The sequence below is a fragment of the Macrobrachium nipponense genome, chromosome 24 (assembly GCF_015104395.2).
Source record: "Macrobrachium nipponense isolate FS-2020 chromosome 24, ASM1510439v2, whole genome shotgun sequence".
Classification (NCBI taxonomy): domain Eukaryota; kingdom Metazoa; phylum Arthropoda; class Malacostraca; order Decapoda; family Palaemonidae; genus Macrobrachium; species Macrobrachium nipponense.
Window position 1 is genome coordinate 22,661,325 of NC_061091.1, and position 26,254 is coordinate 22,687,578.

Below are 26,254 nucleotides of genomic sequence, written 5' to 3' on the forward strand. Positions count from 1 at the left end.
CAGTGCCGGTATTATTCCGTAGGCGTGGTTCAGTTCGGGCCGGGGTCGTCTTAGGTCCTTAAATGGTTGGTATTGGTGCTGGTATAGCTGGTGTAACGTGACGTTTCGTACGAGAAGGTCCTAACGTCACGTTATACCAGCTATACCAGCACCAATACCAACCCTTAGACCTAAGACGACCCCGGCCGAACTGAACTACGCCTACGGAATAATACCGGCACTGACGACGACCCCTGCTTGACCTGGACCTGATATCTTGTTCTAATAAAAGATTCCTTCAGCATTATAATTTTTTAAAATTCCCAATATGAATATTGGCCAGTTACTCAGAAACATCGCTGAGCCTGAGAAGCGAATTGTAGGAAAATAGAAAAAACAATATTATAAAATCAACTCGCTTAATTCTGCCATCCTTTTTAACAGTATTATTATTATTATTATTATTATTATTATTATTATTATTATTATTATTATTATTATTATTATTATACAGAACACAAAACCTATTCATACGAAACCAGCTCACAGGAGCCATTGACTGAAAATTAAAAAAATCCAAGGTATATGGTGTTCATCTGAAAGAAGAAACAAAAGGTAATAAGGAATTAAGAAAAATCTTTTATCAGAAAAAAAAAAACAATTTAGAAAATGAATAAATAAAAAGGTTAAAATGTTTTAAATATATGATATTAGTATTGTTGCTTACATAAATATTCTTGTTCATTCAGGTATTTTTGAGATTTAATAAGGTGATAAAATTGGTTTCCCCAGTATTAAAAATCAATTAATCATTCCGGCTTCCTTCCAGACTCTTTTCATCTAAATTACTCGTAATCTGACCAGGAAAGGGTTATACCTCACAATGCAAGAGTTTCCCCTTAATAGAGAAGGGTAATCCACCATGGAGGCAGGGAGGGAGACAGAGAGAGAGAGAGAGAGAGAGAGAGAGAGAGAGTGAGAGAGAATTATAATGAAGTAATGACCTTAAATCAAAAAGTAAATTGGATTAAACTTTAAAAATTAACGCTACAACTGCTTACCTGCGCGGAAACGAGAGAGAGAGAGAGAGAGAGAGAGAGAGAGAGCTACCCTTCATATCCAATTAAGAATCGCGTCTCGTCCGTTGCAATTAATTGTGGTCGTTACTTGGCATCTACGGGATTTAATTGTTCGAAGGCTGTTTTCAGCAATACACCACAGGGGCAGGGGGAGGGGGTGGTGGGCGAGGGGTAGGATTCTCTCCAACTGCCGCCTCCTTGTTTCCTCCTTCGCCCGTGTGGCTTCGGTACTTTTGGTCTTTTCTTGCTCTCCCGTGTTCCTCTCTTAATATAGCCCTTTGGCTGAGAGGGAAGTCTTGTCTTGCTTGCCCATTGGGAATTTCTTTGACGCGTTTGGAGGAAACGGGTTGCAGTTTGTCACCGGTATTGTTTAAGAAGTTGTAATTGTGCCTGTATGTATATATGTACACACACACACACAAATATATATATATATATATATATATATATATATATATATATATATATATATAATATATATATATATATATATATATATATATATATATATGAGGATAAAGATTGCAGTGCGGGCCGACTTCCTTCTTTTGTGTACGTTAATATTTTCCGAATATAAAAAAGTTTCACTATTTTTTTTTATGTACTTTAATATCGTCCAACTTTATTTTTAGCAATGATTAATAAAACTCAGTGTGAAACACCTTTAAAAACCTCGGGTAGACTGAACATATAACAAAAAAAGGAAAAAAGGTTAGGAACCGTTAGACACTCATATACTCTTTCACTATGTTACCAAACTTCATGAATCACCCAGGGCCTGGGTGTACTCTTTTTAGCCTAAGGTGGAAGAGGTAATAACGCTTTTACCGTGTCTGGATCATTTTACCGTAACTTTCTCGTCCCAGGTCGGTGAGACGAAAGCCAACACTTGTTTGACCATGGTTGGAGGCTTACGTTCTCAAAAAGAAAATGTATTAGTCCCCCATTGAAGCGTTTGTAAGGGTATCCATCAGTTTTTTTTTTTTTTTTTTTTTTTTTGTTTAAATGTATGGTAGTTTTACGTTGCATGGAACCAGTGGTTATTCAGCATTCAGCAACGGGACCAACGGCTTTACGTGAATTCCGAACCACGTCTAGAGTGAACTTCTATCACCAGAAATACACATCTCTCACTCCTCAATGGAATGCCCGAGAATCGAACTCGCGGCCACCGAGGTGGCACACTAACACCATACAGACCACACCATTGAGGCGCTGTATCCATCAGTTTATCCGTCGATCTGCCCTGTCTATGACGACGCCTTTTTTTTTTGCCCCTTTTTTTTTTTTAAAGAATGTTATCCTCTCGATTTGTCCTTTGTATCAGCAAAATTATGTTTTCTCTCTCTCTCTCTCTCTTCTCTCTCTCTCTCTCTCTCTCTCTCTCTAAATCTATGCGTATTTAACAGCATAACTTGACATATATTTCCTCGTATTTTTATTATATTCACCTCTAGTTTTCCGTATTATATTATTATCATTTTTATATCCTATGAGTGAGATCCACAATCAGCATTAATATTCATATTCATTATTCCATCTTCCTGGTTTTTATTTAATAACAAACCATTACTCTTGCTTACTTTCACTGTTAGCGTTCTTCAGTTACAGAAAACTTTCAAAATCTTTCAGTAGTTTTTCGGTTTCTCATCACTGTCCCAAACCTTTGTATCACTCCGTCCATATGTACAAAATGTGCATGTATGCTTTCTTGTGTTCGTGAATAATAAAAATTGTATCATTCATTGGATTTTTTTACTATTTTTATTTTATTCCGTCATTTTATGACCTTTGAGAAGTGAAGAAAGATGCTTAGAATCCCTGACGTGGAAAGGCCTTTTGTAAATTTGGCATTTGCGTAAGCATATATATATATATATATATATATATATATATATATATATATATATATATATATATATGTGTGTGTTGTGTGTGTATTTATATATATATATATATATATATTATATATATATATATATATATATAGGGAAACTGCTTAGATTTCCCTATTTTAAGGAATAGCTTTCTTCAATTACAATGAAATAAAACACTGTAATCACATATTTTAAACAAATGCTTACACTATCGTATTCTTTATGACATTTCAACGTTATGCTGGGATTACATTTTGTTATTAGTACACATTTTTTCTTTCATTCTTCGTAATCAGACTTCAGGATGGTAACAAACACTTCTCTTTATAACTATAATAATTATTCATTTTTTTTTGTCTTCCTTCTTCCACCATTCTTTGTCAAAGATTTTTGGTAATTTGAATATAGCCGTTAGGAAATATTTTTTTACCCATTCTCTTGCAATATGTCGTGTGTGTGTGTGTCTTTGTGTATATATATATGCGGTGTGTGTACGCGTGTGTACGTATGTAATAATGTATTGTGAACGGTGTTTTATACTGGTTTCTAATCTATTTTTCTTGATCCCCAACCTTTCCTACTTTATCCCCCGCCCTCCTCCATTCTATTTCAGGCAAGGATATTCGTGATCCTTAATCGACAAGAAGAATTTGTTGTGTTTTAAACAAACAAACAAACAAAAAATCATGGCAGTATGCTGTATAAAAAGTAACTGATTTTTTACCATTATTGTTTTATAATCACTTGTAAATATGTCTAGTGAATTTTATGAAATGCTAAAACTGAACATTTTAAATTGGTTGATACTTGATAATGCTTTACCCTCCCTTCGTGTTTGATTAAAATGAAATCAAGATCAGAAGAGGAATAATTTAGTATCCTTCTCCTACCTGTCTGTCGTCTCGGTGACAGCGCTAAATGAATCTTGCGTTCGTATGAGAGAGAGAGAGAGAGAGAGAGAGAGAGAGAGAGAGAGAGAGAGAGAGAGAGAAGAATCACACTCGCCCACGAATCAGGCTATCATTCTGAATTTGTATATTTGCCTGTCATGATGGATAAGGTTGCGACATTTTCGTAATTGTTTACCTGTGTCGCTTGACATGGAGTTCTTCAGTCATATTCTATTTTTACCGTCAGGTTTGACTCTAATGGCAGGAACTTCTTTTTGGCTAGAAATAATGATTATTAGAGGTTTAATGGCCGTCCACTAGCAACGGGGGCGAAGAATGAGCGATTTCCCTATCTTGCAATGTTCTAGACCAGACATTGGCATATATGATCAGCAGTCAATCCCCTTGCCGCCCAGTCAGGAATCAGTTGGAACTAGGTAATGGCCACTGATGATTCAGAAAATAGACCTATAGGACTCCCAAACCGTCATCTCCAGCTCACAAAGACAGTAAGTTCGTGTTGCAAGTGAAATCCTTCAAGCAATGAGTGGGCACTGAATTTGGACGGCCGCTCTATGTAGTCTAGGCAAAGCCATTGAACTGTCATATCTCACTCTCCTTTAGACATACATATTAATTATAAATGACCTTTAGTGCTGGGATGATGGAGCTAGCTCAGTGTCCTACCTAGCTCATGTTTAAGATATTTATGTCCAAGTAGTATTTGATAACTTTGTTGATCACTCATCCAAGTATTGACTTTTTACTTTCAAAAGGAATAGCTCCAGAATGAGGTTGCTAACCCTATGCTCTTTCCAACCCTAGCTAAAACTCATTAAAGTCACTACTCGGGCCACCCTGCTAAAGCCCATTAAAGTTACTACTCAGGTCACCCTAGCTAAAACCCATTAAACTCCCTACTCGGGTCACCCTGGCTAAAACCCATTAAAGTCACTACTTAGCAGCTAGGTCTAAAGGAACAGGTCCATAATGTTCCATCATAGCTTGGAATTTCAACCACCAGGTTACCTCAACTTCTTGACCAAAAGGAAGTTTATGTATCTGCTATCCAACATGTTCTTTCTACTTCATTCCCATTTGTGTGGGGGTTGGAACTAGAAGGTACAACTGTCTTGTTTATGAGCAAATCTTTAGGTGGGAGGTTTCTAGACCCACACCCTTTTTCATGGCTCCGGCTGACGATGATACCAATTTACAGTATGTGGACTGTTATAGGCAGACTGGGAGCGAACCGTGGCCCTGGCAGAAGTGAAAGCAATGTTATGTATAATACTCTGCTACGATACCAAACTTGCCGGCGCATTGTGGGATCTCCACATTCATATTATATATATATATATATATATATATATATATATATATATATATATATATATATATATATAAATATATCGTTACTAGCTGTTCCTGCTACTACCTGATCCTGCTAACAGGAGATTGCTTCAGAGAAATGAAATAACAATGGTCAATGCCATAATCATATTTTAACTGCTGTTTTATATGCACACAATGCCCTTATAACTGTAAACTTGTGCTCACATCCTCGCTTAGTTCTTCCACTACATCAGTGTTGTATATATATATATATATATATATATATATATATATATATATATATATATATATATCTATAAATATGAATCTTTATCACATCACCGTGATTCATATCATATATCGACTACAAATGTCCTTTAATATCCAATTCACTCTATCTCGGAATTAATACATTTTCATATACGTTAACCGAAAGGGAATTTTTTAGTTGATAATAATTTCGTTCTCTCGTGGATTCGAACCACATATTAACATATATGAACATATATTAATTCCGAGGTAGAGCGAATTGGATATTAAGACATTTGTAGCTCGATATATATATACATATATATACTTTTATATATATATATATATATATATATATATATATATATATATATATATATATATATTGTAACTCCAGCAAAAAATGCAGACTGAGAAACGAGAGGGGATAACGCCCTCTAAATACGTCAACACATATCTTGGTTTACCCTACAAGAAAATTTGTGTCCCTACATATTTTCGTTCCATGCGGTACCTACCTCAAATGTCAGATGTAATTTGAATGAAAATTGCCTATATATAATCTCTGATATAATGAATGCAAGCGAATTTGTCCCTGTCCAATATAATATGTACTTGAATTCAAGCGCATTTTTTCTACTGACTGAGTTTCTCAGTACTAACTCAAAATAGCAGGAAATGGATGGAACGTGCAAAGTCAGTATGACAACAGTCCAGGAGGAAAAAAGTGACCCAGAATGTTGACCGAGCCCTTCCCTGCTTAATACACCTCTTCGGGTGTGTTAAACCACGAAGAGGCGTATTAAACGTGAAATCCCTTGGTCAACACACTCCTCCTCCTCGACTGTTGTCACAGAACCCGTAACTATACAAAATGAATTTCTGCGTTTCCTGTACAGAAATGTTACCACTGAGTGTACTTTTAGGCAATTAGTGTACATATAGGCGTTTCACCAGTGTACAAATAAGCTTTCTATTGAGTGTACATATAGGGCTTTCGCCCTCAGTGTAAGATTTATAGGCTTTCATTGATATGGAATATAGCTTTCCGCTCAGTGTACATATAGGCTTTCTATTGAGTGTACATATAGGCTTTCCGCTCAGTGTACATTTAGGCTTTCTATTGAGTGTACATATAGGCTTTCCGCTCAGTGTATATATAGGCTTCCAGCTTCAGGGTAATTTATAGGTTTTCTATGATGGGTGTACATATAGGCTTTCCGCTCAGTGTACATTTAGACTTTCTATTGAGTGTACATATAGGCTTGCTTTCCATTGAGTGTGCATATAGGCTTTCCACTCAGTGCACATACAGGGTTCATATTGAGTGCACATATAGGCTTGCTTTACATTGAGTGTGCTACATATAGGCTTTCTATTGAGTGTTCATATAGGCTTTGCTTTCCATTGAATGTGCATATAGGCTTTCCACTCAGTGTACATATAGGCATCCTACTGAGTATACATATAGGCTTGCTTTCCATTGAGTGTAGTACATATAGGCTTTTTATTGAGTGCATATACCCATTTTCAATGAATATTAGTCATCCGTTTTAGGTTGAGAGTCACTGCTTTCCTGTTTTATTTAACTCTCCCCTAATTCTTTTTGTGTGTCTCCGTTTCATTTGTTCCCTTTATAACTCATTTACAGCAAAATATATTCTATTTGTCAAAGATTTGTCTCCGATGTATTTTCTGCCGTAACACTTAAGTAACGTATGCAGTACAATAGCCGTGTCTGTCTTGCGTAAGATAGTGTTAAGATAAGTACTATTAATATAGATTTTTTCATGGCCAAGATTTAATCACTTGCTTTTTAGGACATGCTTTCCAAAACCATATTCGAAGCTTGTTTACCAGTAGCTAAAATCTCCTTTTCGGATTAAATTGTTGCCCTTCATATGGTCTACTTTTATTTAGATAGTTTTTATAAGAATTTTTTTCTTGTGCTTTTGTTTTGCCGTGAAATTTCAGTGTATACACAAAATTCAACACGTTTACTTAAATAGCCTGTGCGATACAATATCAGCCTTGCGTAAGATTTTTTTTTAAAGAGAAGTGATGTAACTATATATATTATAATATATAACCTATATATAGATATATATATATATAATATATATATATTATATATATTATATATATATATACACATATATATGGACGCAGATACTTAATCTCTTGCTTTCCACGGACATGCTTTCCAAAATCATTATCGAAGCTTATTTACCAGCAGCCCAATTCCCCGTTTTGGATTAAATTCTTACCCTTTACTTAAGGAAAAGTTAGACCACAAGAGTCTTATCTAAGAAGCACATTAAAACTCAATTTAGTCTCAAGAGACGATGCTGGTTCTCCCATCGTGTTGGCTGACATGGTTACAAGAGGCCTGGGAACCACGCACTATCGTTATTAGCACTTATATGGAACTGCAATAATGTGTTTACCTGGCAAATGGTCGTCAGGGATTGCAGAGAGAGAGAGAGAGAGAGAGAGAGAGAGAGAGAGAGAGAGAGAGGGCGTTGCCTATTGATCACCATCAGTATAGAGGGGGGAGGAGACTGCCTGACATTTCCGGGAGAGATGGAGGAAGTGGAGGAGGAGGAGGAGAGAGGAGGAGGCGGCAGAGGCAGAGGAGAGTGGGATATGAAAGTGAGGGTGGAGGGATATTGGTGAAACGGGGGTGAGTTAGACTGGAGGTAAAGTCATGTAAAGAAGAGCACTGAGAGATGATGATTTAAGAGAGAGACAGAGAGAGAGTTAAGAAGTCTGACCAGCATAGCTTGCGTTTCCTTTGTTACTGTTGCGATGTGAAAGACGAAGAAAGAACGAAGCAGGCGTCGTCACACGGGGATGAAATAGTTGCCTAGGTAAAACGAGAACAAAGGAAGTGAAACAATGAAAGCATAAATTGCCAAAGATTCATTGCGTTTTGGATACAAATTCCGTAGTCTTATAAATGCTCTCATGTGAGTGTTTATTATTTATTGACTTGTCTGGATTAATGTTACATCCTCTCACACACTTGGGAAAGTACTGTGTATGTCTCTTTGTAAATTAACTCAGTACCTCGAAAATGGACGAAGAGATTTTCATGAAACTTAATGAAAGGCATAATCTGATGACCCTCTTCAGATAAATAATATTTTGGCGACATTCATGAAGATTTGACCGCTAATCGCCCAGGAAATCCCTTGCCCATTATTATATAATATTGTGAATGTTCTGTGCGTTATAAAACGCCACTTACAAACACTGTTGACTTCATATTGGCTCTCAGATGTAACTTGGAACCGTTAAATGAAAGTGTCACAGATAAATAAGTAAAAATAATGTAAGCTGGTGGACCTACACGCAGTTATAAATATTTCACGGAAAGATCAATAGTCAAGGTCATGGTCCATTGCGCAGCCTGGAAGGTGTTTGTTCGTTCATGTTCCAATGTGTTGCCCTGGCTACGTTTTTTGTTTTAGTTTCTTAAAGGTCAGGTCATTTTTCACATATCTGACCTTTGCTTCAGTTTTCCAATATTCTGCATTTCTTCGACTCCTTTCCATTACAATACAAGGATATTTCACAGTTTTTTCTTTTCTTTTGTTTTCTTATTTTGTGAAACACATTGTTAATTTATGAAGATGATCTCGTGCGTCATCTTGTGGAATTCATTTCCCATTTTCTGTATTTATGAATTTGATCTGCATTGACAATCCTCCTGTAATGCAGGGGTTCTTAACAAGGGGTATCCATACCCCAATAACCACATGCTAGGGGTATGGGATATTTGTATAGTATATTTTATTTCAATGTCAGTGTTTATATGGGTATATTTTGTAAATAAATAACTAAATAAAACTTTAAATGCTTTTGATTTTCTTGTATGTTCTATTTATAGCTATGTATTAAACTAGGTATATTAAGATATATTGTCAACAAATAGAACTTAAGGGGACCTGTAAGCAAAGGGGGGTATGGAACCATATTGGGCAATTCATTGGGGGTCTGGAGTCATCAGAAGGTTAAGAATCCCTGCTGTAATGTCGGTGTCTGTGATCGATTTCATGCAGCATTTCAAACCTAGGTCTTGGCGATTCGTTTATTGAACTTAAAAAAGCTGTTGAAGAGATCTTTTTTAATATACACTTGCAATCCTCCTGTAGTCTATGTCTGTGCTCCATTTTCTGCATTTCAATCCTTGGTCTTGATGATTCATTGTACTGAAAATGTTAAAACTTAGTAAATAGTTCTTAACCTGTACCAACTTGATTTTCTTATGACCATAATATCCTTGTTCACTCTCATAAACATTTCCACGATCATTAAACCTTAATGCTACTTTTTACAATTAAATATTGATATTTAAATTTCTTTCACTTTGTCCTCAGTAATGTTAATTTTCATATAATTTAGTTCAAATGCATTTTTTAAAACTCTTTACACGTTCATCTTCATAACATTTAATCTTTGACCTGACCACGTTCAGTGTCTCCTTAAACCCTCCCTCTGGAGTCTTCCAATCCGTGTTAGGTTATCGGTATCCCCCGTGGACAAGATAGTGCTGTCAATGCACATCACGCGGTGCACTGTAGGCATTACTTACGGTTCTTTGCCGCGTCCATTTCATTCTTTAAACTGTATACCTCCGTTCGTATTCTCTTTATTCCATCGTACTTTCCACTCTCTCCTAACGAATGCTTATACATTATTTTCACCGTCTAAGGACCTCATAGGTCCCAGCGCTTCGCTTTTGGCCGAGTTTCACGAAAATAATAATAATAATAATAATAATAATAATAGCAAATAGATCAGAAACCAGGAAACAAATGACAATACACAAAGCACTACACCCAAGAGCAAATACGGACAGACTATACATAACACGAAAGGAAGGAGGGAGAGGACTACTAAGTATAGAGGACTGCGTCAACATTGAAAACAGAGCACTGGGGCAATATCTGAAAAACCAGTGAAAGACGAGTGGCTAAAGAGTGCATGGGAAGAAGGACTAATAAAAGTAGACGAAGACCCAGAAATATACAGAGACAGGAGAAAGACAGAAAGAACAGAGGACTGGCACAACAAACCAATGCACGGACAATACATGAGACAAACTAAAGAAACTAGCCAGCGATGACAATTGGCAATGGCTACAGAGGGGAGAGCTAAAGAAGGAAACTGAAGGAATGATAACAGCGGCACAAGATCAGGCCCTAAGAACCAGATAATATTCAAAGTACGATAGACGGAAATAACATCTCTCCCATATGTAAGAAGTGCAATACGAAAAATGAAACCATAAACCACATAGCAAGTGAATGCCCGGCACTTGCACAGAACCAGTACAAAAAGAGGCATGATTCAGTGGCAAAAGCCCTCCACTGGAGCCTGTGCAAGAAACATCAGCTACCTTGCAGTAATAAGTGTTACGAGCACCAACCTGAAGGAGTGATAGAAAACGATCAGGCAAAGATCCTCTGGGACTATGGTATCAGAACGGATAGGGTGATACGTGCAAATAGACCAGACGTGACGTTGATTGACAAAGTCAAGAAGAAAGTATCACTCATTGATGTCGCAATACCATGGGACACCAGAGTTGAAGAGAAAGAGAGGGAAAAAATGGATAAGTATCAAGATCTGAAAATAGAAATAAGAAGGATATGGGATATGCCAGTGGAAATCGTACCCATAATCATAGGAGCACTAGGCACGATCCCAAGATCCCTGAAAAGGAATCTAGAAAAGCTAGAGGCTGAAGTAGCTCCAGGTCTCATGCAGAAGAGTGTGATCCTAGAAACGGCACACATAGTAAGAAAAGTGATGGACTCCTAAGGAGGCAGGATGCAACCCGGAACCCCACACTATAAATACCACCCAGTCGAATTGGAGGACTGTGATAGAGCAAAAAAAAAAAATAATATAATAATATAGTAAGTAAATATCCCTGTCTTACTTTCTCTAAGTCTTTTTTGTGTTGTGATTTCGAGACATAATAGCGAATAATAGTTTATAATGAAATTCTGTGTGTATAATTTCCATATTCAGGATCCTGTTCGTTTTCATTCCATTTTCTGTGTCAAAAGCTTCTCATAGGCTGCAAAGCACCCTGGTGGTTTGTGTTTTATTTTATTTATTTATTTTTTTTTTTTTTTTTGTAGAATTAATCCCGCTGTCTGTTTGACACTTTTATATATTTTGTTGTCCAAAACTCCTTTTTTTATTTGTGTCTTGTAATAATTTATTTATTTATTTATTTTTTTTTATCGTGAGCGTATCTCATAGAAAAACCAGATTAATCATGATTGCTTTCTTTTTGTTATTTCTCGATATTGTATTCTGTTAACTCTTAGTTCATTTTAGACATATATTGTTTTTTTTTTAGTCATTCATTATACAAATCCTTTTTAATTTTTATTTTCATTTCAAAATTTTTATCTCTCTCTCTCTCTCTCTCTCTCTCTCTCTCTCTCTCTCTCTCTCTCTCTCTCTCTCTCTCTCTCACGCAATTATGAACAGTTATTTTCCATGTTATTTTTGTATGTAACGTTGCTCACTTTTTGTTTTTCAAAAGTTGGGTTATTAAGCAACCATACGGTGTAGTCATTATGATCTGACGCATTTTATCTCCGTCTACCGTAACCCTCACGTTTCAAGTTTCATTTGAAAGGTACCTTTCCCTCACCCCACCGCCACCCAGCCCCCCTCCCCTATTTTCTAGGGGAACGAACTTCCGCTCATCCATAAAAGTTTTGAAAATAGTTTTGATGAGTTCGTGAAGAGGACATCCTGCAGAGGTCAGCTGAACTACCATAGAATTCTAAACAGAACATCTCTCTCTCTCTCTCTCTCTCTCTCTCTTTCTCTCTCTCTCTCTCTCTCTCTCTTCTCTCTCTCTCTCCCCCCCTCTCTCTTCTCTCACTCTCTCTTGTTGTTTCTGTTGTTGTAGGTTGGTTTGATATCGAGCTTATATAAGCAACATAATAGACCTGTTGAGAAAAGATAAGCAGTTGTTGTTGCTGTTGTTGCTAATTCCTCTCATATTAAGCATTTGAGACAACAGATCTGTCAAGAAACTGAAAGCAGGTAACTTGATCAGAAAGATGATTTTGTACTAGGAAAATATATTTTGTCCTTGTGACCATTTCCCTTCTCTCCTCTCCTCTCCCTGCCATCTCGGAAGAATACTCTCTCTCTCTCTCTCTCTCTCTCTCTCCTCTCTCTCTCTCTCTCTCTTTTTCTTTTTTTTTTATATACATTCTCTTTGTTTGATGAAGTTGCAGCATTCCCCACACCCCCACCTTTCTGTGTGTGTGTTGCGTGCATGTGTGTGTGTGTGTGCTCTTATATCCAAGGATCATACTTCTTTGGTATCACATTCTTTATTGGATAAAAGGTTGTTCGCGGGGCTCCAGAGAATGGTGTGGTACTTTCATACTCACTTTTTTTTATGGAACCTTCTCATGGGATCGGGTGTTCGAATTCGCCTCTCCTTTTCGATCATGGTTTAGTGGCAGATGTGATTTGGGGGGGTTGGGGGTTGCAAAAGGAACAGAGAGAGAGAGAGAGGATTTCCATCTCTCAAAGGAAAGAGACATCCGTGTTAGGTCTCACCTGTTCTTGTTTTATGTAGCAATTCACACCTCTTATCGTGTGTATAGCATAATTATCAAGATTGACAGCAAGTTTTGGAGGCCTCAGTTCAAACAATGGAAATTAGATCTTCGTCTAGGATACATAATCCCAGTGGATATTTCCTTTAGAGGGAAAATGATATTATGAGATAAACACGCATTACTTAAGCTTGTTGCGAATAGTGACGATTTTACTGAAACTCCTTTGCGCAAATGAATAATCACTGAAGTCTTGGAAATTATTTTCGTAACAACAGGACTTTATCTGAGCCTCTCAGCGCTTAGTGACCTCATTGGACCTCATTGGTCCCAGTGCAAGGTCTTTGGCCTTTACCTTATATACCATACTTCATAGTTATCAGAACCTGAACATGTCTCTTCTTTTCATTTCTCCGCATTTCCTTGAGGAAATCTTAGGCTTCACGAAACATATTTACTTAGGAGAGTGTGTTTACGATACCGTTTCGAGCAAGGACCTATGGTAAATAAGACGCACTACGTATTTGTTAAGCACTACAGGATTTGTTTGTTGGGATATTGGGAGCCTACGGAAAGATGGGTTGATAACATTCTGATTATATAGGATCAGCCTGAGAGACGAAATGATACGAGAGGAAGTGTACAGTTGTTTATATGTAGTATTGTGCATAGTACGTAGAAGCGCTCCCCGATTCAACAGCAAGCTTCGTCCTATGGTCAGATTTACAAAGGATTATTTATTCAAAATAATTTTGAAACTTATTGTTACTGGGGTTTTCTCTTGACGCTAATTACACCAGTGTAATAACTGAAGAAGAGATACCATAATGGTAAGAATAATGATTCGCTCTCGTATATTGTTGCCCTTATTAATACTGATAATATGAACGACATAATATCAACTAATGCGTGTTTGTGTGATCAGCATGTGTTTGGTCGTAATTATACGTATTATGGAATGAAAACACTTAAATTCAATACTTAATGCTAAACGACCTAAATTATATGCTAGCGATTTTTCTCCATTTATCCCACTCAGAATGACTTTCAGATCCCAGAGCCATTTTCTTTTTCAGTACAAGACGACGACAGAGACTCAACGTGATTTATTATTTTTCTTGCAGAAAGGTCGTCGACGAAGGAGGATGTCCTCTCCGGAATGGAAGAGAAAGGTGAGTTTGTTATGCTTTCTCCTTTGTAGAAAGTTGATAACTAAGCTTAGAAATATGTGATATTACTTGAACGTCGTTGGTTGAAAAGTAATTTCTTATGATTGGGAGAAATATTGTTGTTCTTACACGAAGGTATGGTAGGGTGCATCCCCGGATGTCCAAGCAACAGTCCATTCCTATTAACCAAGGATATAAGTTGTTCAAGTCTTACTCGGATTCCTGAACAAATTTGTTTTCGTCACAGTTATATAATTATAAATCAAGCTCTCTCTCTCTCTCTCTCTTCTCTCTCTCTCTCTCTCTCTCTTTCGGTCGAGTTCTCGTGAAAGATAGAGATCTATTTTCGCCCGTTGCTTCTACTTTATGTATATTAGTTGTTGTTTACAACTTGACGTCTGCCAAGATCATATTTCACAGGAATCATTCCTCTGGTGGCCATTAAAATGCCAATTAAATCCGTCATACTTTCTTGTTAGGAAAACAAAAACATCGAAGAACATGAAGGGTATCGACTCTAAGTCCTCATCTCTCTCTCTCTCTCTCTCTCTCTCTCTCTCTCTCTCTCTCTCTCTTTCTCTCTCCTTCTTCTTCTTCTTCTTCTTCTTCTTCTTTTCTTCATGATTTCTCTGTTGTAGTGGTTTTTTGTGAAGCCACTATGTTTTTCATACTTGAGAGAGAGAGAGAGAGAGAGAAGGAGAAAGGAGAGGGAGGGGGAGGGAAGACGGGGAGGGACGAGAGAGAGAGAGAGAGAGAGGGAGAGGGGGGAGGGGGATGTTAGGAAGGTAGGGCGAAGGAAAGGATAAACACAGAAGGAAGAAAATGAGAAGAAAAATCGAATTGCGTCCTTTGATCCCATTACGCGCATGACTCCCCTCCGGAATGTACCCAATTTACACACTGTTTTGAAAAACAACCTCATAGCAGCTGCTCCCTCCGGCTTCCTTCTTATTTTTTCTCCTTTTTTTCTCTCTTCTTCTTCTTCTTATTCTTCTTTTTCTTGTAAGTCTTATAACTCTCCTCTCGGAGATGGAATTGGAAGGGTGCGTGGGGACGAAATGCCGATGTGTGTGTTTTTCGTTAAAAGTGCCCAGAGCTGAATGCTTCTATTTTTCTCGCACCTGCTGCTGTTGCTACTGCTGCTACCGCTGCTGCTGCTGTTTTTCCTCTTCTTACCCTGCGTCCTCCTCTACCTTAATGGGAGATGAAAGGGAGAGAGACTTTTATACAAAATGGCGTTCTTGGTCTTTTCGCCACTTCATCGGGATCGAAATGCTATTTTTTTTTCTTTCAAAATTAAAACTTACAGCTAACTTACGAATCCTCTTCAGCTTTTTGCCTGATGGCTTATGATCTACATGCTAACACTTATTGATTTAATATCACAGTCCCATAGTTATATAGGACCTGGTGCATCAAGGAAGAGTAATTTTCATTATATCGTGATAACCTGAGAACCAGGATAAATTGGTGTTTCAGTTTTTCAAAGTACTTAACATCCTGCGTCCCTGATGCCTATTAATATTCAACTTATTATATTATTATTATTATTATTATTATTATTATTATTATTATTATTATTATTATTATTATTTTGTTCTAAATGGTCCACAATAATACAAAGTGTAAAAATTCCGTGTATAATTTTGAAGACTTTACAGAAAGCTTTCGAACCCTTTTTTTTTTTTTTTTTTTTTTTTTTACTGAAGATTAACCCAGGGAAGGGTTCGAAAGCTTTCTGTAAAGTCTTCAAAATTATACACGGACTTTTTACACTTTGTATTATTGTGGACCCTTTAGAACATTATATATACTCTCGTGATAGAGAGTTTTTCCCTATTATTATTATATTTTTATTATTCGACTGGGTGGTATTTATAGTGTGGGGTTCCGGGTTGCATCCTGCCTCCTTAGGAGTCCATCACTTTTCTTACTATGTGTGCCGTTTCTAGGATCACACTCTTCTGCATGAGTCCTGGAGCTACTTCAGCCTCTAGTTTTTCTAGATTCCTTTTCAGGGATCTTGGGATCGTGCCTAGTGCTCCTATGATTATGGGTACGATTTCCACTGGCATATCCCATATCCTTCTTATTTCTATTTTCAGATCTTGATACTTATCCATATTTTCCTCTCTTTCTCTTCAACTGGTGGTCCCTCCCATGGTATTGCGACATCAATGAGTGATACTTTCTTCTTGACTTTGTCAATCAACGTCACGTCTGGTCTGTTTGCACGTATCACCCTATCCGTTCTGATACCGTAGTCCCAGAGGATCTTTGCCTGATCGTTTTCTATCACTCCTTCAGGTTGGTGCTCGTACCACTTATTACTGCAAGGTAGCTGATGTTTCTTGCACAGGCTCCAGTGGAGGGCTTTTGCCACTGAATCATGCCTCTTTTTGTACTGGTTCTGTGCAAGTGCCGGGCATTCACTTGCTATGTGGTTTATGGTTTCATTTTTCGTATTGCACTTCCTACATATGGGAGAGATGTTATTTCCGTCTATCGTTCTTTGAACATATCTGGTTCTTAGGGCCTGATCTTTAGCCGCTGTTATCATTCCTTCAGTTTCCTTCTTTAGCTCTCCCCTTTGTAGCCAATGCCAATTGTCATCGCTGGCTAGTTCTTTAGTCTGTCTCATGTATTGTCCGTGCATTGGTTTGTTGTGCCAGTCCTATGTTTTATCTGTCTTTCTCCTCTCCTGTCTCTGTATATTTCTGGGTCTTCATCTACTTTTATTAGTCCTTCTTCCCATGCACTCTTTAGCCACTCGTCTTCACTGGTTTTCAGATATTGCCCCAGTGCTCTGTTCTCGATGTTGACACAGTCCTCTATACTTAGTAGCCCTCTCCCTCCTTCCTTTCGTGCTATGTATAGTCTGTCTGTATTTGCTCTTGGGTGTAGTGCTTTGTGTATTGTCATATGTTTCCTGGTTTTCTGATCTATGCTGCGGAGTTCTGCCTTCGTCCATTCCACTATTCCTGCGCTGTATCTAATTACTGGCACTGCCCATGTGTTTATGGCTTTTATCATATTTCCGGCGTTGAGTTTTGACTTGAGTATCACCTTGAGTCTCTGCATATATTCTTTCCTGATCGTGTCCTTCATCTCTTGGTGTTTTATATCCCCTCCTTCCATTATTCCCAGGTATTTGTATCCTGTCTCATCTATGTGTTTGATGTTGCTCCCATCTGGTAGCTTTATCCCTTCAGTTCTCGTTACTTTGCCATTTTGTATGTTGACTAAGGCGCATTTTTCTATTCCAAACTCCATCCTGATGTCCTCAGATACAATCCTTACAGTCTGGATTAGGGTATCTATTTCCTTGATGCTCATACCATACAGCTTGATGTCGTCCATGAACATCAGATGGTTGATTCTGTTGCCTCTTTTCTTGAGTTGGTACCCGGCATCCATCTTCTGTAGTACTTTTGTCATGGGAATTATTATTATTATTCAGAAGATGAACCCTATTCATATGGACCAATCCCACAGGGGCCATTGACTTGAAGGTCAAGCTTCCAAAGAATATTATGGTGCTCATTCGAAAGAAGTAACAGAAGGTCATGGGAAATACCGAAATAAGAGATCAACCATTAGAAAAACAGGTGAATTAGCTGATTAATAATTGAATAACCAAGAATGTTAGTAAGTGATTGAAATACGAGGAGAATAGTAATATGGTAGTAAGACACTGCATCTTCGCTTGAGCTTCTGAAGTTCCAATTACACATCTGATTGGTTTTTTTGAGGGCAGTGGTGATCATGAGGTTCGTAAAATATAGTAAGATTTATCACTTTCATGGTATAACTATATTTAGGTAAGTGCTGTTGGCCCTATATGGCAGAAAATAAGTGATCTTAACGTTGAGATCTTTCGGGGCGAACTTTTCGTCAGACCGTTGGCATTATTCTTGTGTCTTTCTGCAAACGCTCAGTTCCTGTTGCATGTATTAAAATGGAACGTTTGCATTGTACAGAACACTGATTAGAGAAGGCTACAACCTATTCTAAAGGTTATAAAAACAATGTATCCATTTATCCGAGGAATAACTAAGCAGAATAAATACATATTTACCTTTCCTCGCAGTTTCCTATTTAATGCTTAGTAATATTATATTTGTTATTAGGTTATTCATTTTGGAATATTTTATCTTTACCATTAGAAGCCCAACATTTATCCAAATAGAAGATTTATAGATATTTTGTCATTTTATAAAAACAATGTATCCATTTATCCGAGGAATAACTAAGGAGAATAAATACATATTTACCTTTCCTCGCGCAGTTTCCTATTTAATGCATAGTAGTATTATATTTGTTATTAGATTATTCATTTTGGAATATTTTATCTTTACCATTAGAAGCCCAACATTTATCCAAATAGAAGGTTTATAGATATTATGTCATTTTATACACTTAACATTTTGATAGTAACACACACACAGATAGAGAGAGAGAGAGAGAGAGAGAGAGAGAGAGAGAGAGAGAGAGAGAGAGAGAGAGAGAGAGAGAGAGAGAGAGAGAGCAGCGTGGGGGGGAACAGCTTCACAATCCGGAAGTTTACACTGGGAATACATCAAGTTGGTCATGTAAACGTAGTTTCTTTCGCAGTGTTTGAGGAGTTGCTTTGAGAGGTCTTCAAAATCTGGCAAACCCGGTCTGTTTATTAATTGTTATTGTTTCGGATTTGTAAACAGAGGAGATAGATGCGGAAATAATCTCTGGGCTGGGGAGAAAGCGCAGGTTGGGAAACGAAAGTCTTCTCAATTACGAGGCAGCTATGACGTAGGTCGCAAGTAGAGAAATCGGGATCATATCATTGGTTCTATTCATCAAAATAGGTCAGTAATTCAGCTGTAGTGAGGTCAAGGTACTCTTATTAATTTTATTCTCATGATCAATTTTAGTTCTCATACAGATATGTCTTAATCAGCAGTATCTGCATACGTGGATTTTTATCGTATTTACTGTTTATTTATTTTATATTATGTTCTTTCGCCTAATCATGAGTTTGTTTGATTCATATGTATGTATTGATCTCACACCCACCCCCTTCTTGATAAACCAGACCTGCATATAGAGCTAAGCAGATGAAGAAGAGGCAAAGCACATGTAAAATTATCGACTGCTTCTTTTCTTATTCGTGACCACTAGGAAAGACCAGGTCATATTGTATAAATTTTGTTCACTAACGAAAATGATGTGTTATCCACATCTACGAAAGAATTTCTACCACTAACAAGCACTTCCATCGATAGCTTCCCTATCTAAAAATGAAAAGTAAGTTTTCCCTAAACAATGGAATACTTCCGGTACGAACGCTCTTTCATTGAAAACTGCAGAGTTAGTTTTATGAAGGTTACACATAGATATTCCTCAACATGTTATTTTTTTTCTAGAAATTATGAGCACCTGTTCTAATTAAAGGAGCCTTTAAGTATTTATGAAATAATTAAGGATACCTAAGCAAACAAGACTTCAGATCTTTCACGTTCCCTGTAGGGGGATGGTTAATGTCGCCAATATACCTCGTGTGGTGCACTGTAGGCATTACCTAAGGTTCTTTGCAGCATCCCTTCGTCCCCTTAGCTGCAACCCCTTTCACTCCTTTTACTGTACCTCCAGTCATATTCTCTTTCCACCATCTTCCTTTCTACTCTCTCCTAGCAATTGATTCATAGTGCAGTTGCATGCAAGGTTTTCCTTGTGTTATATCTTTCACAATTTTTACTGTCAATTTCCCTTTCAGCGCTGAATGGCCTCACAGGTAACAGCACTTGGCCTTTGGCCCTAAATCCTATATTCTATCTATCTATCTATCTATCTATCTATCTATCTATCTATCTATCTATCTATCTTACACGATAGGAAATGAAAAGGCATGAAATGCTATAAAACACTAATTCAAGAACCACAATGATGTAGTTTTTCTCCCTATGGAAGTTTGCGAACTAAATTACCATTACTCTTGATCTATTTATTATTTTTTTAAATTTCTTTTTAACCCTTTGTTCCGACTGACCGTAATTCTTCTTCCAAGGCTTCTTTTGTCTTATGCTAAAGTTGCCCAGAGGAAAACTTCGATGCGAGTCGAAAGTTTCGGGAACTCCATCTTTTCTAATTCCAGCGGATGCATTATTTCGCTTTTTCTATTTCTTCCTTTTTTTATGTCACTGCATGAAAGTGTGTGTGTTTGGTAATGTCTAGTATTGTGTTTGAGTGTGTATGTGTGTGTTTGTGTGTATAAATTTATGAATAATATGTATTATCGTCTGTTATTATTGTTATTATTATTGTTAAAAATGGTTGCTGCCTCGGCACTATTAATCTAGTAGAGAGTCTTCTCTATTTTTCTGATGACAGCTTTCTTTCTGTTGCTTAGACTGGCGAGCAACGCACCAAAGGGCATGGTAAAATTTGGTTGAGTCAATTTGGTGTTTATTATTGCTCTCTCTCTCTCTCTCTCTCTCTCTCTCTCTCTCTCTCTCTCTCTCCAACGCGACGTTTTGTCCAGACCTACAGGACATTTTCCAGCGATGACTACTGAGGGATTGAATTCCACTGGCGAGTCCCTCTCCTTATATCCTGTTCTTGCGGGCTCACGAATACTGTCTTTACTATTATTATTATTATTATTATTATTATTATTTTATTATTATTATTATTATTATTATTATTATTATTATTATTATTCAGAAGATGAACCCTATTCATATGAAACAAGCTCACCGCAGGGGCCACTGACATGAAATTGAAGCTTCCAAAGAATGCGGTGTGGATTAGAAAGAAATACCAGAAGGTAAAGGAAGGTGCAGAAAGAAGAGATCACTTTTTAAAAGAGAAAATATAAATGAACAAACAAATAGATAAGTAGGAAGTATGTTAGATTAGTAAAATACAAGGAGAACTGTACTGGGGTAGTCATACTTAAAATCAATTCTTAGAAATTGCTTTCATTAGAGAGATAATTTACGTTTGTATATTCGTACCTTAATTTCTGTCCCTGGGAAATTTCTGTCCCGTTTACCACCCCTCCCCCCCTTTTATATAATGCCTCCAGTCTCTCGGGTTTTCTCTGTTTCTTTTTCCAGGTTTTTTTTTTTTTTTCTCTCATACTCTTCCTTTTTTCCCTTTTTATATCCTGCTACTTTCGTAATTTTCTCCGATCGCGCTTTGCAGAATTAGAAAAAGAAACACAGAAGGATTCAATAGGAAAGGCAGAAAAGAAAGAAGTAGAGGCGACTAAAATCATGCTTCCTCGACTCTTCATTATTATTTGAAAAATTGACTCAAAATGAAGGAAATTCCCGACGGTGCTTCACTAGATTGGATATAATTATGTCGCCTGCGAACGTATTGTGTTGTTGGCCTTTGACAGAACCCGAACTCTTTCAGGACTGACAGTTACAAGTTCATTTCATCGAATCAGACAGTAAATTTAGACTAAATATATAATATATACGTATATATATATAAATATATATATCATATAGTATATATTGTAATATATATGTATATATATATAGAAATTTATACTTCAGTCAATGGTATTAGATTGTTCGGTCCTAAAACGCGTTACAACGCATTTACATACACTTTGTATATTAATGCTGAGAAAAAAACTGTGAAATGTATGACAATAAAATGAATGTTGGGAGAATTGATTTAAAACAGTTTTCTAATATTGTTCAAAAATTGTATATGTCCTAAGTCCTGTAAATAAAGAAAAAATGCATTAAATTCCGCGATTAAATCAAATGTTTTATAAGGAGGTAACAGATTAATACCTCTATAATTTTCATGACATAAACTCCTGATTTAGAAGTTACCCTAAGGCGAGGTAAGATAGGATTTACTCTTCTATAGTGGCAACAGTGAGGCGCCAAGATTATGAAAAGGCAACACTGTCACGTGCAAATTGAAATGATCAATTGTGACCTGTTTAATGTAGGTTATGAAATTGTCTTTTAGCCTTTATTAAGAATATGGATGACGAGGGTCACATAAATGCCCATATTTACTTGAAAATCCCCATATGATCACTGATCTCCTATACCATGTGAGAGTCGAATCTGGAAAAAATCCTCTCATGGGATCCTGAGACGTAGACATTAATATTATTGCCTCGATTAGGCTTATAGTTACGTTTATTGACCATTTCACTTCTGATTTTCTGCCCAGATAAAAAAAAAATTTGTTTATCTTCTGTTGTTACCAGATATTGAATTCCGAGGATTCCTGTACCGAGTGCAGATATTAAGAGGTTTTTGGAGATTAAAAATGGATTTTATTGCTGTTATATAACTGCGTCAGTCTGGTCTACGCAATGTTCTCGCTGTATAGCTGGACCAAAATATGAAACTCAAACTCCTTAAAATCAATTGATTTTATGAAGGAATTTGAAAGTTAGGTATTGTTCGTAAGGCCTCATTTATTTATAACATTCTCGGCCATTCCATTGAGGAGTGAGAGATGTGTATTTCTGGTGATAGAAATTCACTCTCGACGTGAACAGAAGTCACGTAAAGCCGTTGGTCCCGTTGCTGGATAACCACTGCCTCCATGCAACGTAAAAGCCCCATACAAACAAGCAAACAAACATATATTTATAACAGTGATGAAATCAATCTAAACCGTGTTAGGACCTTTGTGCTTCCTTTACTAGAATACTGTTCTCCGGTGTGGATGTCTGCCTCTGCCAGAGATGCATCTTCTTTAGATAGAGTGGTTCGTAGTGGCAGTTATGACTTGGACCATCGACGGATGGTCTCTTGTTTGTCACTTTTTGATATGTTGTATTCCAACAGAGATCATTCACGTTCTCAATTGATTCCTGCTCCCCTTTACAAGCCGAGAGCAACCAGATTCGCTGAACAAAAGCACCACTATGCTTCTCAGTTCCGAGGTCCTTTATCTTCACACCACTGGACTGTGGACAGCTTCCCAGAGGATGTGCAGATGAAACTTCGGCAATTCAAGCGAAGGTGCAATGCATTATTCTCCTTCCATTTTAATACGTTTTTAGCAATTTATTAATTCATTTTTTTCTCTGTAATTAGGATCTCTTCTTTCTCTATATCCCTTTACAAACTCCTGTTACTTCTTCGTAATGAACACCATTTTATTCTTTTGAAGCTTGAATTTCAAGTCAATGGCCCCTGTGGGATTGTTCCATATGAAAAGGTTTCATCTTGTGAATAATAATAATAATAATAATAATAATAATAATAATAATAATAATAATAATAATAATAATAATATAATAATAATAATAATAAAAATAAAAAAAATAATAATAATAATAAGAATAATAATCATAATAAAAAAAATAAATAATAATAATCGTAATTAATAAAATTAATTAATAGTTCGTTGAAATTTGGAATTTTTGGGTGCACTGTGTGGTATAATCATGAGTATTCTTCTGCTTTTGTTCTTAATCATTTGTTCTGAAAATGCATACCGTCGTTACTTAATTAAGCATTAACATTAGTCATTAAAATCTTTCCGAGATGAAAGTTTTATTTTATATGCACTGTGTCCCTTCAAGAATATTATTCAACTCATGGTTTCATAGTTTATGGGGAAAATGTACTTTTCTACTACTTAATATTCTAGCCTTATTTTGCTAATATGAATGGTATAGTAATACCACGTTAGTCATATATCAAATGAACATTTTTCTATTTTCTATTGTAAACCTCTTGAATGTCATATATATATATATATATATATATATATAATATATATATATATATATATATATATATATATATATGACATTCAAGAGGTTTACAATAGAAAATAGAAAAATGTTCATTTGATATATGACTAACGTGGTATTACTATACCATTCATATTAGCAAAATAAAGGCTAGAATATTAAGTAGTAGAAAAGTACATTTTCCCCATAAACTATGAAACCATGAGTTGAATAATATTCTTGAAGGGACACAGTGCATATAAAATAAAACTTTCATCTCGGAAAGATTTTAATGACTAATGTTAATGCTTATATTATATATATATAATATATATATATATATATATATATATATATATATATATATATATATATATATAACATGGGGGAAGAACCCCCAGTATTCATAAGGTAAGCGTGGACACGAAACGGAAGGCAGACCCCAACACCCTATTACACACACAGGCTCTCTCTCTCTCTCTCTCTCCCGGCAATCACCCCATCTCTCTCTCTCTCTCTCTCTCTCCACCTCTTTCTCTCCATTCTAACAGGTAATGAAAATGAGAGAGTTGCATCATAACATAACGTTTATTTACAAGAATAACTAAATCAATTAACTAAGTAATCCAGTCTTACAGACTAACATTGTCAAGTCACCCAAAAGTCCACACCCCTCCGGGAACTCTGTCCCCGGCATTTCCAGATCCGTCTGTTCAAAGATACAGAACACATCCCGGTAAGTACACACACAAGTTTAAAGACAAAGTTAATAAAATGGAACATCTTACAAGATATCAAACAAGCCATCCCTTTGGCTAAAGTAAAGGTAACACTTACCCATTCCCAACCGGAATATCACTCACTGATAAATAAAAACACTTTGGCATCTGCCATCATGGCTTCGCCATCCTCCCCCGAATGTCTGTGCAAGTCTTCCCATAGACTTGGCTAGTGATACATTATGAATAGAAGAGGCGCACACGCACATACGAATGCACACTTCGACAACGCCTCATATTACTGGCTACAACCAGTTTCCCAAAGGCACTTTGAGAAGAGTTCATAAACTGTCGTACATTGACTTCCTGAATTAAGCACTTTTATCTCACGCCATCCCCAGAAACTCATTGATCAGCTACTCTCAGGTCGTCACTCCTGCACTGTTCTCCACATTCCATAGGTCACAGAGAACGTATGGATAATATATTATTAATAAAAATCCCTAGGCCTTACAGATTGCTCGGCCTCGCACAAATGCTAGCTCCCGCCTAGCAAAATTGCTTAAAACACAAAACACTGGCCGGCTTAAAACAAAATAAGTAAAGCTGCACGTCTCTGGCATTATAAAATAAAGTCTTATCACGCTTTATCTCCCAATAACACAAAACGCATTTTCTCTCATATTTTCTGCATTAGGATTCTTGAATATCCCTCTTCGTTTGTCTGCAACTAGCTGAACAGACAGCAACAGGTTATAGCAGGCTGTAGCAACTGTAGGAAGACGGAATGCCTCCCTCATCGTAGAAGACTCTCACGGCTTCTTGTAGATCCCCAAAAAACACGCTGTAGAATTCTCTCGAACACCCATCATGGAAATTCTTGTAATCACCCTGGGCAATATGGCAGCAACCTCTCGGCACGGCTGGTGGACGTCTTGCTGGCGTCGGGGAACGACTATTTTCTTTGGGTGTGTGTTAGTATGTCAGTCAGGTCACTGGTCAATCTAAGAAAATTAACCCAAACATACTACCTCTATCAAGCAATGATCTCAAAAAGGTCAGAAATACTAACTGAACGTCTCCCAATTAACTCCCTCAATATGACTACTAAAATGATAAGTCATTATCGCAACTCTCTAAGAAAAAAAAACATCAAGTTCTCCAACTCAATTCTCCAAAATCGCACATCAGCACACACACAACTCAGAAATCACAGCAACTCCACGGAATTCTGCACTCACATTTCGAACTCGAATGTGCTCACAAAAAAAAGAGAGAGAGAAAAAAAAGAAGACAAAATCGTAATAAGCCCAAGAAAAAAAAGAAAGTATCTCGTAACATACCCAGACCCAAAAATGTTCTCGCAAGTTCTGACATTTAAACAACCCACAAAATCAGCAAAAATCGCCAACTTTTAACAGCAAAAACCCCTTTACTGCTCAATAATTAATCACAATGAGACTTAATGTCAAACTCCCATTTACGTAAGTAATAACCCCAGAAAAATCACATCTCCCGGTAAAATCAAATCTCCCATCCAAAAAAGAAATGCTACTTAAGCTCAATCCCCAAATCATATCTCTCATAGGAAAAGGAAGAAAAATAATAAAAAAAAGAAGGATAATCACAAGTAGATTTCCCCAA

General features: G+C 36.8%; 1 protein-coding gene across 1 annotated transcript in view; it reads left to right on the top strand.

Moving 5' to 3' along the window:
• LOC135205514 (glutathione S-transferase Mu 4-like) overlaps positions 1-26,254 on the top strand; it is a 1,039,821-nt gene that overhangs the window by 925,130 nt on the left and 88,437 nt on the right. The window contains exon 4 of the mRNA XM_064236257.1: positions 14,141-14,188. Coding sequence (XP_064092327.1) covers positions 14,162-14,188 — 27 coding nt within the window. The 5' untranslated portion in view covers positions 14,141-14,161. The remainder of the gene's footprint in view (positions 1-14,140; positions 14,189-26,254) is intronic.